Genomic DNA, 15398 nt, shown 5'->3' with positions numbered 1-15398 from the left:
ACAGCAGGAAAAGGTGACCAGAGGGTAAAAAGAGAAATATGAAAGAAATGAACGTCAGCTGCCAGATAGGCTCCTTGTCACTGTCCATCACAAAGAGTGGTGTGGGGGATGGAGGGGGGTTGACTGATGTTGCTGATGCATTATGCAGGAGACATGTAAGCCATGTAAATACCTGCTGCATTGCATTAGACCCTCTACTGTATGGCTATTCCCTGGTGATTCCCGTTTGTATCCCGTGCATCAAAACACACCCCTTTCAGCCTTTTCATGGTTCTTAAGGCACAGCTAGTGATGAATAGTCAATGGCTCACCATTCGTCAGTATCTCTGTGGCGTGGGCTGACTTGGTTTGTGTCACTGATGGTTCTGTCAAAGGAATTCTATATTATTATTATTTTCATTTTTTCCGCCACAGAAACTATATGGATTTACTGGCCCACTTGTTGGCAAGGCTTGGCATGGCAGCTCCTTGGAGGTTATTGGAGGTTAAAGACAAACCTATTAGGCTGTCCATACAAGCCATTACGTTTAGCTAGTTGACAAACACAGTGGTGGCCTCTCTCTCTCTCTCTCTCTCTTTCTCTCTCTCTCTCTCTCTTTAGTCCAGGGAGACTTGCTAATTGGATGCACCTCACCAGTAACTGAGGGAAGAAAAGAAACAATTAGTGTGTGATTGGGCTTCTCTGTCCGTCATTGACACTCAACACAATGCCACTCATTCTGTTGTAAGCGACATTTACCACCCATCGCCCAACACTCGGCTGCTCATCTAATCAACTATGCTAACGCATTAAATTTAATTATGCTTGGGCCATTAAGTCCCTAACAATGACCAAAACTGAAACATGTTGATGGATAGGGAACAGCACAATGAATAGTGACACTCTTTCTCAGAGACAGCACTGATGTGTGTGACATTCGCATGCCTGATTTTATTCTCCAACTGAATTTGTGTTAGCATTTCCTCTGAGGCAGATCATCTCCTTAAATCCCTGTAGGCCTAATGTTGCTGTCCCCCCCTCCCTCTTGTTATAAAATCTGAACACACACAGTACACATTCCACTGCATAAACAAGTGAAAAAAATAGGAGGATGAGCCAAAGACTTGGCTTTAAAACTGTTACGAGGGACCATTACATAAGGACTTCAGGAGCTTTAACTTTGTGAAATGCTAAGCCGGCTGGTGTTTCTCAACACTTCTCAGAAAAGAAGGCTACATTTGAAATAGTAAGACACCTCAGTCTCGATTGAGAGATAAGCATTCAGTGCCAAATTAAATCCTGAGGCGGTGATAGAGTGATTTGAAGCTTGAGTCAAACTTCTATTTATTCATCTCTGCTGTTCCTTATTCCAACAATAGCTGCAAAGCTCTAAGCAGAACAATGAGCTGCTACATAGACAAATGGCTGTCCTCTGAAGGATTTACGACCAATCAGCAGCATGCAGGCTGGTGGAGTGAGAATGAAACAAAAAAACAACTGGGCTCAGCCAAACTCAGCTCAGCTTAGCTCAGTTCACCTCGTCACACAGCCCAGCTGCTGTACAGTCGCTGCCTCCGGATCCTCCTCTAGGGAAGCTTGGGATTTATGAAACAGCAACACACACATTCATACACTTTCTATTATTGATGAGAAGCAATTTTCTATGGGGATAATTTTCCCAGCTATAAAAAAAGCACAGCAGTTGTGTCTAAAGGGCATGTGTTTTTTTATTATTATTATTATTAACTAAGGAACCCCACCAATGTAGGAAGTCATTTACACCTCATGCTGTTTTGTGTGAGTGCCTACATAGTACTGCCCTCTCTTGGTGGAAAAGTGGTAGCGCAGAATGGATTTGCGTAACATATGGTCACATTTCCTGCATATAAAACACTGGCATAGTAAAATTCTGTATGCTAATAAGGTATAAATATCTATACTGTAGGAGTGTTGCTAGTTAGACACAGAATTTTACGTTCAGCACAACTGACTTATGACTGTTTTTATTATCAGCAATAGTGCAGGCTTACATGCACCCTAGCAAGCAATTTTCCCCTGAAAAAGCATGTGCACACACACACACACACACACACACACACACACACACACACACACACACACACACAAACAGCCTGTGGTCTGAATGACAGGTGGAATATTGGATGCTGACTATTGGCAGGCTAGTTGAGGATTAGTGAGCTGAGTGCTTCATCTCCCCAACAAGCTGAAATAGAAATAAGGGCTTAAACCTGAGGTGGGAGAGGCACTGGAACGGAACTGAAAACTGAAACTGAAATATTGTTATTGTTCCTCGGCTTTATAATCCATCATTACAATAGTACTGACGTTGCCTGCCTGTACACAATATACCATTGAAAAAAAAAAAAGCTCAGCAGCCCATCTCACTGACCCACATTGACTTAATCCTGTGACCTAGTTGATGGGCTATGAAAAGTGTGAATGGAAATAGCCCATGGCTTCACTTTTCAAACTTTCAAACGTTATGATGCAAGCTCAGGAGAATCATTGGCTCATCCCTTAATGCTCATACCGAGGAGCGTAGACACTCGATAAACAGCTGAATAAATGTATGCGCGGTGATATTAAATATTAAAGGCTCAGTGTGAGTGCTTCGACCTGGCTGGCCTCAGTAGATCTTGGTCAGCAGTTTCATAATGGATGATTCGAAGATATATATACAATCCCCTGGCTAAACTCTTAGCTCATCTCTAACCACAACACTCTGCTGCACTTCACCAGGCAGCAAGGCAAAAGTTGAACAAGCAGAGTGAAGGCATATAAATACATTCCAAGTGCCTAGTATATATTTTATGTTGTAAATACTTAAAGGACTAAGACCCTGTGGATATCAGATGAGCCAATCCATCTGCTGGGGTAAAGATAATTTAAGTTCAACACCAGTCTAAGTCAATAAATTACTGCATAGCACTCATTCATAAGCCCTATAGTTTTGCCTTTATTATTTAATTTTTTATGGTCTATTTTTATATTCTAGGGGGTTATGCCAGCACACACTCCCTCTGATCTGCTGCCATCTTGTGGTCGCAAATCGAACCACATGCAGTCATTAAATTATTCTGACTGCACCAATATGGTCTGTGGAATAATAATAGCATTGTTGTGGCTAGAGGATAGTAATGCTTTAAAGAATATGCGATACTCACCACACACATTGTTGCAACCAATAATTGTCACTATCAGTGGAGCGTCATTTGGCCTCATTAACTGACATTCTCTCAGGAAAGTATCTGGTGCTGAGGACTGTTTTATCACTGGCTTACTGAAAGTCTGTGTGTCATCCTCATTTATCGACCTGAGTTATTAATGGGAAATTTAAACAGCAGTTGCCCAGCTACTCTAAAAGCTGTAATTCGTCTTAGAAGTAAAAGAGAATCAGCAGCAGATAAAAAAAAAAGAGTGCAGGAAAACTGAATGAAAATGGAAAACCTTAGTAAATTTTATGCTTTTCATTTGCCTGTGGATGATGTCATGATAGAATTCAATATGGATGAAGAGTAACATTTTTCTCCTGTTTTACTGAAAGTTATTCAATACTATTGATTGAGTTGTTAATGTTCCATGCTTTCTTCAAAACTGTGGCATGTTTTTGCTCATCTTCTTCCGCTCAGAAAACTGAAAACATAAAAGAGGAGATTAGGCTACTTTACCTGAACATGACTTGGCTGTTATCCAGCAGCAGAGCGCTTCATTAGTGATCCTTTGAGCTGCTGTCAGCACAAACACTTGGAGAATGTATCTCCAATGTATCTCCCTAGCTCCTTGTATCATCATGATCAGACTTAAAGAAGCTCTGGAAATTGCTTACCCAAATATTCTTTCTACCATTACTGTCTTGAGGCTCGCTCTGTACCTTTGCATTTTAAACACACACTAGTTCAACCTCTACTTGTTATAGTGATCACCATTCTGTATATGCTGGCCTATTTCTCAAGTCACATTTCAATCTCAAGTGTCACAGAATTATCTGATTTCACAAGCAAAACCCAATTTGAAAATGCAGTACAGACTTAGAGATAAAAAAACCCCGACTTTCTTTTAGCTGCAGATGCTGAGGAATGTTACATTCTTGTTCTGCTTGGCCGATTGATCTCATCTTAATCGAACAAAATGCCACATCATACAAAAACACCACAGAGGAACAGATTATATGTCTGTATTTATTTTCATCAGAACACAATTTTAATCATTGTAGCAGTAGTTTTCATACTTTTCGAAAAGATCATGACTCGTGAGATTGTTTTATAAATCATTTCATCAAAGTTGTTTGTAAAAAAATTAAAGAAGTTACTTGAACTAAAGCATCTATAATATTACAATATACCGGTAGTATAATAGTAATCATAATAATCATAATCGCAATGATACTTCTATATGCCTTTGAACCTTTTTCATTTTTATAATCATAAATCTTTCCACACACACAGACCCACAACCTTTCTCAACAAGGTTGCGAAGCTGAGGACAAGTCTATTGGTTAAGCCTCACCACATTCTCTTTTAACATCAATGATTTCAGACGCTCAAAAAAAAAAAATAGGAAGAAAGTAACATCATGACATCAACTCAAAATACACAAGAAAACCTGGAGGCAAAGACATACATCGTTCAGCATACTAGGGAACGTATTTACAACCAAAAAAAGGAATGGGCTTCTGCATAGATCCACAGGATAGAGAACAGAACTATTGTGAAAACAGAGAGGCTGAGAAGGAGGAGGAGAGAACGAGGGCAACAAGTGTCTACATACCATCTGGTGGTGGGTGCACACGGGGGCAGGGGCAAGAGGCATACATAGTCTATATGTGCAGGGGTAAAACACCAAATTAGCTTCTGTAGGTTGGCTTGTCATGGAATGTTACAGACCATCCCACACGACTGCTATAGACCATCGTCGGGGATCTAGATTGAATCTAAAGGACCCTACACAATTTCTTCTTAACGCAATGCAGTAAAAAAAAATGACAAAACACAAAAAAAATAAGAATATCACAGCAGAGTAACAAATCAGAGATTTACATTAACGGAATCTAATTCTATTATTGTTTTGGAGGAAACCTTGCGCACAAGAGTGTACATCCTTGGTGCAATACTGTCTGAGAGGGCATGAAGGACAACACACATGCACAGCACTGCCACCCACACAGCCACAGTGAGGATGCATCACTGCATGTGAAGCAGGCGTGACTCCTGCATGACTAGCGGATGTAAAATACAGGTTTATTGTGTGTATACATGTCTGGGGGTTGGCTTGTGATGGGATTGTCTGTTTCATCACAGCATGACCACCGACATGATACAAAGGCAGAATGAAATCACATGTACGCCTGTGACAAATCCCTTCCACTGGTTTATGAGGGTGGAGTGATTGTCTGTGAGGTATGGGTCCATATATTGCTGACACTGCACATTTCTATGACACTCTGTTCTGGCTAGCAGGACTTTTCGTGTTATCTGCCTATTGCCTGTTGTTTGTTTGATCATATCAAAATTGAATTGGGCTTCTTATACTCAATACAACCGGTGCTTTGGTACTGGTTTCGGGTCAGTATCCACTTCATTCACCCTGACACTGCTTCTGACATCTTCTACCTCATTTTCGACAGGGACGGCAGTCTATTGCATGGGTTTACTCCTTTGGTGCAGAGCAAACAAAGATCTACTAATCTGGTTTGGGGCTTGGGGTGCAGTACAGTGAATCCTTGTTCTGCTAAGGTCCATGCAGCTTTAGGGCTGCGGTGATTAATGGGATAACTAATGTTACATCTCCTGTGGGCTTGAAGACAGGGGAGGTTCTGCCACACCTGCAGGCCCCAAGGTCGTGGCAACGGTAATGAGCTCTCCAGAGAACATGTCGCAATTAGCAACAGCTTCACCACTGGCACACACACACAAACACACATCTATGCACATGCACATACACAGACATATGCACACACACACACATGCACACACGCACAACACACTCATACTCACTGGCCCATCATTGCTCTTTCATTCAGACTTTCTTTGCATGTTCAGTCTGATTCTTGTGTCACTTGTATCTGGACGTCCTTGTGTGTCAGGTCTTACTCCTACTCAACTGGCTTTCTGGTCATTTTCATTACATTATAATAGCAGGCAGTAGTAGCAACGTTTAGAAATTAAAATAGCCCCATCTACTGGTGGCCAATAGAATAACAGCCTTTTTGTATCACTGAATGCGGTCATCCAAGATGAGCATGGGTGTGCTGTACTGAATGACAATAAGCATTTATGGATTACATGCAAGCAGGCATCAGTAAAGTCTGTGGGGAGGGGCCTAAACAGTTCAAGTGTCAAAATAAGACTACATAGGTGTTGCCACTGAGTGAATAATGATATTTTATGAACCTCATATTCGCTGTAATAAAATTGTAGACATCAGACATTGAAATGGATACCTCCCTTAAATAATCAATACACTTGAGAATGGAAAGAAAAAACTGCATTCAGCAACATCTGTTTATCTGTGAATACCTGATCTCCAAGCCCAGTTCTGCAAAGAGACAAAACATGTAGAAACTAAGAAGTCAGCCCTTAAGTTCACCATTCCTTTCTGTTCGCACGGCGGTCAACATTTATAAAGTAACTTTCAGCGTCTGCCGACTTAGACCATTATCGGTTCCCGCTGCCTGCTATCAGTGCTCACACAAACAATGACATGCTCCTCTCACAGGATTAGTTCCTGTTCCTGCTCTCCAACAACAGCCAGTGGAATGCCTCTGTTCCTGCAGGTGTACCAGTAAAAATATAGGACATGAAGCACGTTTTTTACCCCTCGTCTGTTAACTGTTTCGGATGTGCATGTATATGTCTATGTGTGTCGATGCTAATGTTTGTACTGTATATCTTAATAAGCCCTTTACTTAATGAGACAGAGGTTTGATGTTTTGAGGAGAGAAGTACAAGACAGAGGACATGCTACAGGAGTTGTTTTGGGGACAGCTCTAGTGCTAACGGGGAGCGGGGCTAAGGACACTCAGTAAACAAACGAGGCTGATCATAAACTTTTCAGAGAGCCTCCACATGCAGTTACTGAAAAGAGATTACACATTTTGATTCAACAAACAGGGAACCAATAATTTTTAATGAATCATCTCTGTGTTGGTGAGATGTTGGACGCTGTTCTGTACGTATTGTGTGGCCAGGGAGTGGGATTATTATGTAATATTCCTATTAGTGGGGCAAAGGATTTTAATTCACACTACTGTAGGTAGCATGCTACCTTTCCTAGTGAGACATTGACGTTTTCCAGTTTTAACAGCATGGGAAGTACAGTTTACCAATAATGAAAAATCCTTAAAGGTAGCATCCAGTCATCGTATTAACGGTGAATTAAACAGGCTTGAGGTTACAACAACATCACCGAAATAGTCATCAAAATAGTCAGTAAATTGAAAATCGGGGTTTTGGACCATCAGGGAAGTGGGAAGCAAATTGTGGGTTTTTGCAAAAGGATGGGAGAGTAAAACTATTGGCTTTCAAATTATTGTGACATTTAATATATGCAGTCCACAACAGAGGGAGCAGGAAAAGAACCCAGGAGACAGAGGAACTTCTAATTGCCTTAACTTCATTGTCATGGGATGGTAATTTTTCTCTACTTTCAACTGACTCACTACATTGCATTTAATAGTCTGGAAAACATTATTTTGACTGGATAGTACCTTTAAACTCTAAAAAATAAGGTTAGCTCTTACATCTTGAGCAAGAATGGAAAATAAGGGGGACTTTTAGGGTACACGTGTGCAACACACACACACACACACACACGCACGCACGCACGCACACACACGCACGCACACACACACACAGTAATTCTAGATACGCAAACCAACACACACACACAAACTCGCAGCTAATTTTTTTTTTACACATTATCTGTCTTATTTAGAGAAAACATTTTCTTCCTGTACGAGAGACCGATAAACAAACACAAAGGATGAATATTAGAAAGAGAATATGATTGTGTTATTCCATAGTCAGCCAGTGCAACAGAAACCAATAACTGGAACACAGTGTAAAAAAGCGTAGTGAGAGAAACTCAGCAGTGAGGAAGCCGACCTTCCCACTCAACAAAGGCTGTGGCATTGTCCCCTTTTCTGCCCAAGGGATTGTTTTAGTCCCTTTGTTTGTCGGTCTGTTTGTTTATCTATTTGTTTGTTTTGATTGATTTGTGTGTCTTTCATCTCAAAGCGTCCCACATTTTCCATTTGCTAGAAAGCGTTGAAGAATGTCCGCAGGCACACAGCTCCCAGCCGTTCCCACAACTGTGGCTGTATTTTTCCACATGGGTTGCCATGGTGAGGGAATCCCCCCACCACCCCCTCCCCCCTCCACCTCCTCCTGGCAGCTCTATCACTCCTCGTTGGCAGGGCTCTCCTCCAGAGGCGTGATGGCGGGGAGGCCCAGTCCTGTTGCATTGTGGGATGCAGTGAGGCTGGCGACAGTGTGTAGGAGGACGAGGACCAGCAGGCAGAGTTTGAGCCGGCTGTTACACAGTCTGCAGGCTGCCGAGGAGCTGAGGGAGGTACGGTGCTGGCATGGCGGGTGAGTTCTTTTCAGGGTCCCCCGGGAACGGTTGTCCACTTTCAAGTCCCACCGCACGTCACAGCACTCTGCGTCCGGGTCCACACCTGACGGATAGTCCTCCAGCAGCCCTGGGGGTGGGGGGGACAACATTTAGAGACACACACACACACACCTGCCCCTATCTAACTCACACATCATTTTAAAGGTGCTACGTGCAGCATTTTGTGTTTCTCCAAAAAGACCACATTTAAACCCTACTTGCTTACTTGCCCACCCCACCCCTCCCTAGCATCACTGTTTTGAAGAGCAAGAGGAAAGATAAAAGGCAACAGCTATTGATAACAGCAAATATGAATTCTGACAAGCTATGTTGAAACTATTCAGTTAGAATAGCAGAACTGGAATCGGAATAAAGTTGGTTATTACTTCCAAAGTGAAAACAGCTCCTGTTTTGTGCCATGAAGCAATATAGCAGATTTCTCACAAAATCTGACCCAATGACACACAATGTAAAATGCAGAAGAAGCTGCCAATCTTCTTGCCGATGGTCTTGTTTGTTTACAGTAATTATAGTCCACTAATGTCACAAAATGACTGTGGTAATGATGCATTGAAGATAAATGCTCCATGTTGCACCTTTGACATCTGTGGGGATATTCTGCCCAGCACCCAAACCGAATTGATTCAATCTTGCCTTTGTACCCATGCTCATTAAAACATGCTACTGTAGTGTTCTTGTCATGTGTACATTGCAGCAGAAACAGGCCCACAACACATTCTGTGTCACTTATGACCCTCAGCTCTACCAACCTGTAAACACAGGAAGCCCGTATCACACAGATATGCTCAGGAGAGCCACACAAGTGTTGCGTATCAATAGTGCGAGCAACAGGGGCTGAAAACACAAACAGCAGAATAACACTCTGCACTGACATCAGAAGCAAAGCTGGCTTTGTCAGGGACTGTGTGCATGCTAATGTGAAGAGTGAACTTTGAAGATGGCTAAGTCTGTGCCCACTCAGCACAGTTTGACTGTAAAGAGCTTAAGTCTGACAAGAGGGACCATGTAATTACTGCAATAATCTGACAAGGTTTGCATTCACAACACCCATCTATACCATTGACAAAATGCACACATGCACACAGTCACACACACACACACACACACACACACACACACACACACACACACACACACACACACACACACACACATACACACACCGCAGCGACAAACACAAAATGAAAAGCTGCAGCTGCTGTCATCACCCTCACTTATTCATTCACCAAAATACTTCATTCTCTTACAATATTTACTCTCTTCACTCATCATTCTGTCCATGTATCTCTTGCTCTCTTTCTGTTTCTCTCTCTCTTTCCGTTTTGCTCCATCAGTCAGCTTGTGTTTACAGAGCAGACTGAAGCTGAGAGCTGCATTTTTTTTGGTGTTAGTTGTTATGGCTGTACTGGACACCTGTGTCACAACTGTCATCTCAATGCTGTGGCAAAAGCAGCTCAGTCCAATACTCGTCTTAATTACATACATCAGTTCAAACAGTCAATATTGTAAAGTGACCAAAAACTGAACTCAAACAGTCTTTCCGTTTCTTCAGCCATTTGCTCATCCTGAATGCAGTCTGTCAACATGACCACCAGAGGGCAACATCAACATGTGACGTTGGTGTGTGTCTGTGTGCCTTTGTGTCTCTGTGTGTGTGGGGGGGATAAGGAGGGTAAGAGCTGCGTTCAGTAACACTGCAAGAGGGCCTGGAGAATGTTACATGCTACATATGTACTGTTGAACACACAGTGCACAAATATACACTGTCACACTGTTCCTTTAGGAAACTGCCTCTTGGTGTTGTGGATCATTTGTAACAACTTGGATCCCCATGTTAGTCTGGGTGGTGAGTACTTAGTGATTAGACAGAACATCCTGTACCAAAAGGTCACAAGTTTGATCGCATCCCATGCCACTGTGTGTCCATCAACAACTGTAGTAATAACCCCAACTGCTCACTGGCCAATGGTGGAATCCTGGATAAATAAAGGTAAATATCAAAATAGAAAAAATGTCCAAAGAGCAATTGTACCTGTGCATATAAAACTGGGGCTGCCTCCGTGGATGAGATCGTCGTTGTCGGGCAGGATGAAGGGGCACCGCTGCTGCACCTCCAGACAGTACTGACCACAGGGGATTCGCTTACTGCAGTGCATCTGGGTGGTCTGGAAGTACTGAGAACACAGCCAGGGCTTATACACCATCTAGGTGGGAGACAGAGAGATAAGGACGGGGCAGCGGGTTGGGGGTGGGGGGAATGGAGGAGGGCAGAGAGAGTGTATTGATGAGTTAGAGAAGGTTGCATTTGATGACGCGCACACATACACACACTCACATGATCCATGACCTCTACAGCTATCGATTCGCCAGGATTGATCGGACTTCCTGGTATCCACTGTCCAATGAATGTGGTTGCTGCTGGGAGGTCATCACTTTGTCAGAGTCAACAGATATTACCCAACCATCTCTTCAGAACAACTGAGCATCTCTGTGCCTGCATTTCACAAGCTAGTTGCTGCTGTGTTATCGGAAAGATAACTTCTATATTTTCTTATGATCACATGGTGGAATTAATGGCTTGGTACTTTGGTCATCACCATGAATCAGTAAAATTTAGGGGTATGAGAGCAACTATGACTTGTTTCATAAGTCTTTTGGATGAGTAAGTCTGAGGGAAATCATAGAAAAAGAACAAGAAAAGATTTATTTTTTTTATTCTAAATGAGAATGATTTTACCTCAAATTTAAAAATTAAATATTAACTGGGGCTACACTGAAGCTGATGTTTGTATTTTGATTTCTGCTTTTGTTTGTCCATTTTCTCAACACTACAAGTGTACAAGCGGGGACAAATTATTCACTTAGCACCTTATTTTGACCCTTTCTCATGCGATAAGGTGGCTGCCTCATTGTGTGGTGCTATCACCTGTCAGCTTGTGTGTTTCTTAAGTCTCAGAGTGGCTGTGGTAATTAGCCGGTGGTTTCTGTGAATCACTCCAGGGAGTGTTAGGCGAGTTAGCGCCTGCTGCGGGCTAACCATCACGCCTAAACACAGCACCCAATCACAGATCATGTCACTCCTCCATGCAGATAGAATACTTATGTTGGGCTTGCATGCTTGTTTGTGTGTGTGTGTGTGTGTGTGTGTGTGTGTGTGTGTGTGTGCGTGTGTGCAAGAAAGAAAAAAAAGAGAGAGCAAGAGATGTGTGTGTTGATGTGATATATTGAGGTCTACGTATAAGGCATTAATGTGCAAATTCACAGTCTCTATTGAATGACACAAATATGAGACAAATGAAATCCTTGAACACAGCAGGGAAGCTATCAGAGTGAATCTATTACCGCAGTTATATTTGATGCCTACATACAGCTTTTTTCATATCAGAATGCATTTAGTGACAGGTGGCAATGGAGAAATATTGGATTTTGCTCGTACTGCCACCTGATCTCCCTGGTCAATTTTGGATGTGGTCAGTTCACAGTTTACAAGGGAATTTGGGGTGGGAGAGCACACAGCACAATATATGATGAATATCAATATAACAGGTTTGAATAAAAAAGTAAAATAAAGTGAATAAAGTGCTTTGGTGGTGAGAGAACACAGGTTTGCATTCTGAATTGAATTCTGAATTGAATTCTGCACTAGCTGGATACAATCCAGCCACAATAAGCAATGTAAAGAGATCGAGAGGAGGACTAGGACAAATAATGCAGGCACACAATGAATAAATAAACCCCAAGAGATGAATAACAGACATTTTCAGGCCAGGTTTGGATCTTCTCACAGAAGGATTTGGGATAACAGCTGTCAAAAATTCTGACAACTAATGACAAGGTGATGATGAGATCAGAAATGGCTAATGTTACCTTCACCAAATATTTGTTCATGGGCTTATTCCTGAAAACTTATCATTCCCCACTTCAGTTACTGACATTTGTCCTGCATTTCTGTATCAACCCGTTTTCTTTTTCCTTGACAAGGCATCAGTAAGATATGTTTATGTTTTGTTTTACAAAATAATCTGTCTGTAAGCAGGTACCTTAATTCAAATTAGGAAATAATGAATGCATGAAAGCAACACTAGTCTCTTTCATAGAGAAGTTGTTCTTCGATGCAAGTTTGCATCATTGAGCATCGAGTGGCAGTATATGTTAGGTTAAAATGTTGTTCAAGCTATCTGGATGATACACACACACACACACACTCACATTGCCCTTCTCTCTAATCTGCTATCACTGTGTGAAAGTCACAGTAGCTAAATGTGGTCACATGACCACCCTGATGGCACATCCTTTAGACATACTGTAAGGCTAATTTATTATCAACACACTGCGAGCATATGTGAGTGTGCATGTGAATATGAGCGTCTAAGTATGTATGAGAGTGTTGGCATGGTTGTCTTTTGCATTTTACTTGTGCAACACATTTTCCATTTCATATCCGCCCGTTCTGGTGCTTGGGTGACTGCTCATCCATAGCTGTCAGAGTGGAGAGATAGAGACAAACTGGGCAAAATGCTGGCTTTTCTCTCGTTCAGCAATGTTTCATATTACATGGACAATGTCAGTGGCGGTGAGTGTCAACTAGTGTCTGTTTAGGTATTTATCACCCATTTCTCCTACTCAGCAGAATCTCATATTACAATGTCAAAGTCAAAGCCTATCTGGCCTGTTCCCCCGAGGCTTATACATGGATCAAGAATCTGGCTGGATAATCAATAACATCACAACTAAAGAGATTATCTTTAAACACCACCTAAAGGCCAGCTAAACCCCCTAGCTTTGATTTAGGCCTAGAAAGGGCCTCTGACACGCGGCAACCATTTTGCCTGTCATCTTGCCAGTCTTGTCTCCTAAAACGCTATCAGTTTCACATCTCCTAAGGTAATAGTTGTAGGTCTGTGCTTAGCAATGCTGATGCACATAGAAGTAGAACTAGGTAAGAGCTAGGCCTCACCTCGACCATGAGACTCAAAGGCAGAAGGACAAGTGGACGTCTGAACCTGCCAATCAGCAGAACATCTATCTGGAGAGTGAGAGATGCGGTGTAGAAACCTGCCGTGCTGCTTGGCGCTCTGCCGTGTAGTCGTGTCCTCTTGCTCTTTGTCCTAGTTAGTGAAGCCCACTGCTGCTGTGTGAGAGATCTCAACCCCCTCAACCATCCGTCTACTGTACGCCCCTGACTAGCGATTTATCATCCTGCTGTCAAGCCTCAGAGACAGAGAAAGAGAGAGAGAGAAAGAGAAAGAGGAGTGACATGGCAGAGATAGCGGTAGGATGGACTCTTTCTCTCTTTTATATAACTTTTCCTATTTGGTGTGTTCTCTCAACACCCTTGGGAAAAGAGTAAAATACTGCCTCCTCTTCAATCACCAACTCAGTGAGTTTGAGGTCAGCCAGCTGGCTCTCTCTCTTTTTATTCCCCTTTTTCTATCAGCTTTCACTTCCTTTTACATCTCTCATTCGCTTTTGCTGCCCTAACTCAGCCCTTCTTTCTCTATCATCTCTCCCATCCTCTTATCCACCTTTGTTTGCCTGCCTGTGGTTGGTGATCGGCAGAGTTAGCTCAGCTGTCCTCCCAGATTGCATTATTCCATTACGATTAGGCTAATAAGGTTGTAATTGATGGAAGGCCTTTCCCTGCCCTGTGGTATTGGTTTTAAGTGGCCCCGGATGGCCCTGCCTTGTCAGTGCCTCGTCTTTAATGTTTTATCTGGTCTTGTGGTTGTGGCTAAACTGCTGACAGAGGCTGAGGGAGCTGGTAGCAACACACCAGATTACTGCAGCCTTCAACTCACTCCACCTCAACAGTAGTTGCAGTACAGTACAGCAGCACACACACACAGACACATGCACACACACATGCACGGTCAGACAGGCCGCCTTGTTGATTACAACTGTAACACAGCTATTTACTGCTCTGCTGCATTTAGGCTATCCTCTTTTCTGTTGTCCTCTTTTCTGCTCTGTTTATTCAAATGATCCCGAGCTTTAATAATGGACCGGAACAAGTCTACAGCACAATAGTCTGGTATTACCATACCTCCAAGTTTTGTGAGACTGGGGCATGAGAGCAACAACAGAGGGAAAAGATGGACACCAAATTCTATAAGAGAGCAATACTGCAATGCATACTGTCCACAGAAGAAAACAGTACTGCACTGCATACTGTCCACAGAAGTACAAATTACCATACTGAATGCCCTCCACAGTGTATGATGAGATGAGCAGCCCATTGAAGCAGTGATATTGAGTCAGTCTGAGAGGTCAGAGGTCAAATCGAGGGTACTCGATGGCAGGAGCCAGCATGTAAGCCACCACCTCATTTCCTACAATACTCTGAGCAACAGTAGCAATGCCCCCTTGGGAGTTCCACTACAAGCCTGGGGTGAAGGGTTGCATAGCAATACACACACACACACACACACACATAACCCCAATAAACATATTCAGAAAAACGAGGGGAGCGTCCACATTCACATACGCAAACAAACAAGTGTGCATGACCAAACACATCCCAAAAGTCAATGAATGTAATCAAGCATGAGCTCAAACACAAAGCAAAGACAAAGCACAGGTCTCTGCGAGGAAAATTGTATACAGTGTGTAAACAGTCGATTTGCATGGATAATGGACCCAATAGCACTGCGGTAATTCCACACCAGCTTAATTCCAGGAAATGTAATTGGCTGTGCTGTACATATGTGCATATCCTCGTGTATACAGTGAATGAATGCATGCATATACTGAGTAGCGCCAGCAACTG

General features: G+C 42.6%; 1 protein-coding gene across 1 annotated transcript in view; it reads right to left on the bottom strand.

Annotated features, from left to right (window-relative positions):
- Positions 1-8397: 8397 nt before the first annotated feature.
- LOC139655259 (NALCN channel auxiliary factor 1) overlaps positions 8398-15398 on the bottom strand; it is a 64645-nt gene continuing 57644 nt past the window's right edge. Inside the window, exons 2-3 of the mRNA XM_071532606.1 lie at positions 10665-10836; positions 8398-8699 (exon numbers count right to left, since the gene is read on the bottom strand). Of these exons, the coding sequence (XP_071388707.1) occupies positions 8398-8699; positions 10665-10836 (474 nt within the window). The remainder of the gene's footprint in view (positions 8700-10664; positions 10837-15398) is intronic.

The sequence above is a fragment of the Centroberyx affinis genome, unplaced genomic scaffold, assembly GCF_046629955.1.
Source record: "Centroberyx affinis isolate AG114_WGS23_722 - 3 ecotype Tasmania unplaced genomic scaffold, CSIRO-AGI_Caff_v1 ptg002220l_1, whole genome shotgun sequence".
Classification (NCBI taxonomy): Eukaryota; Metazoa; Chordata; class Actinopteri; order Beryciformes; family Berycidae; genus Centroberyx; species Centroberyx affinis.
Note: the sequence above shows the minus strand (reverse complement) of the source record. Positions and strands in the feature narration are given on the sequence as shown.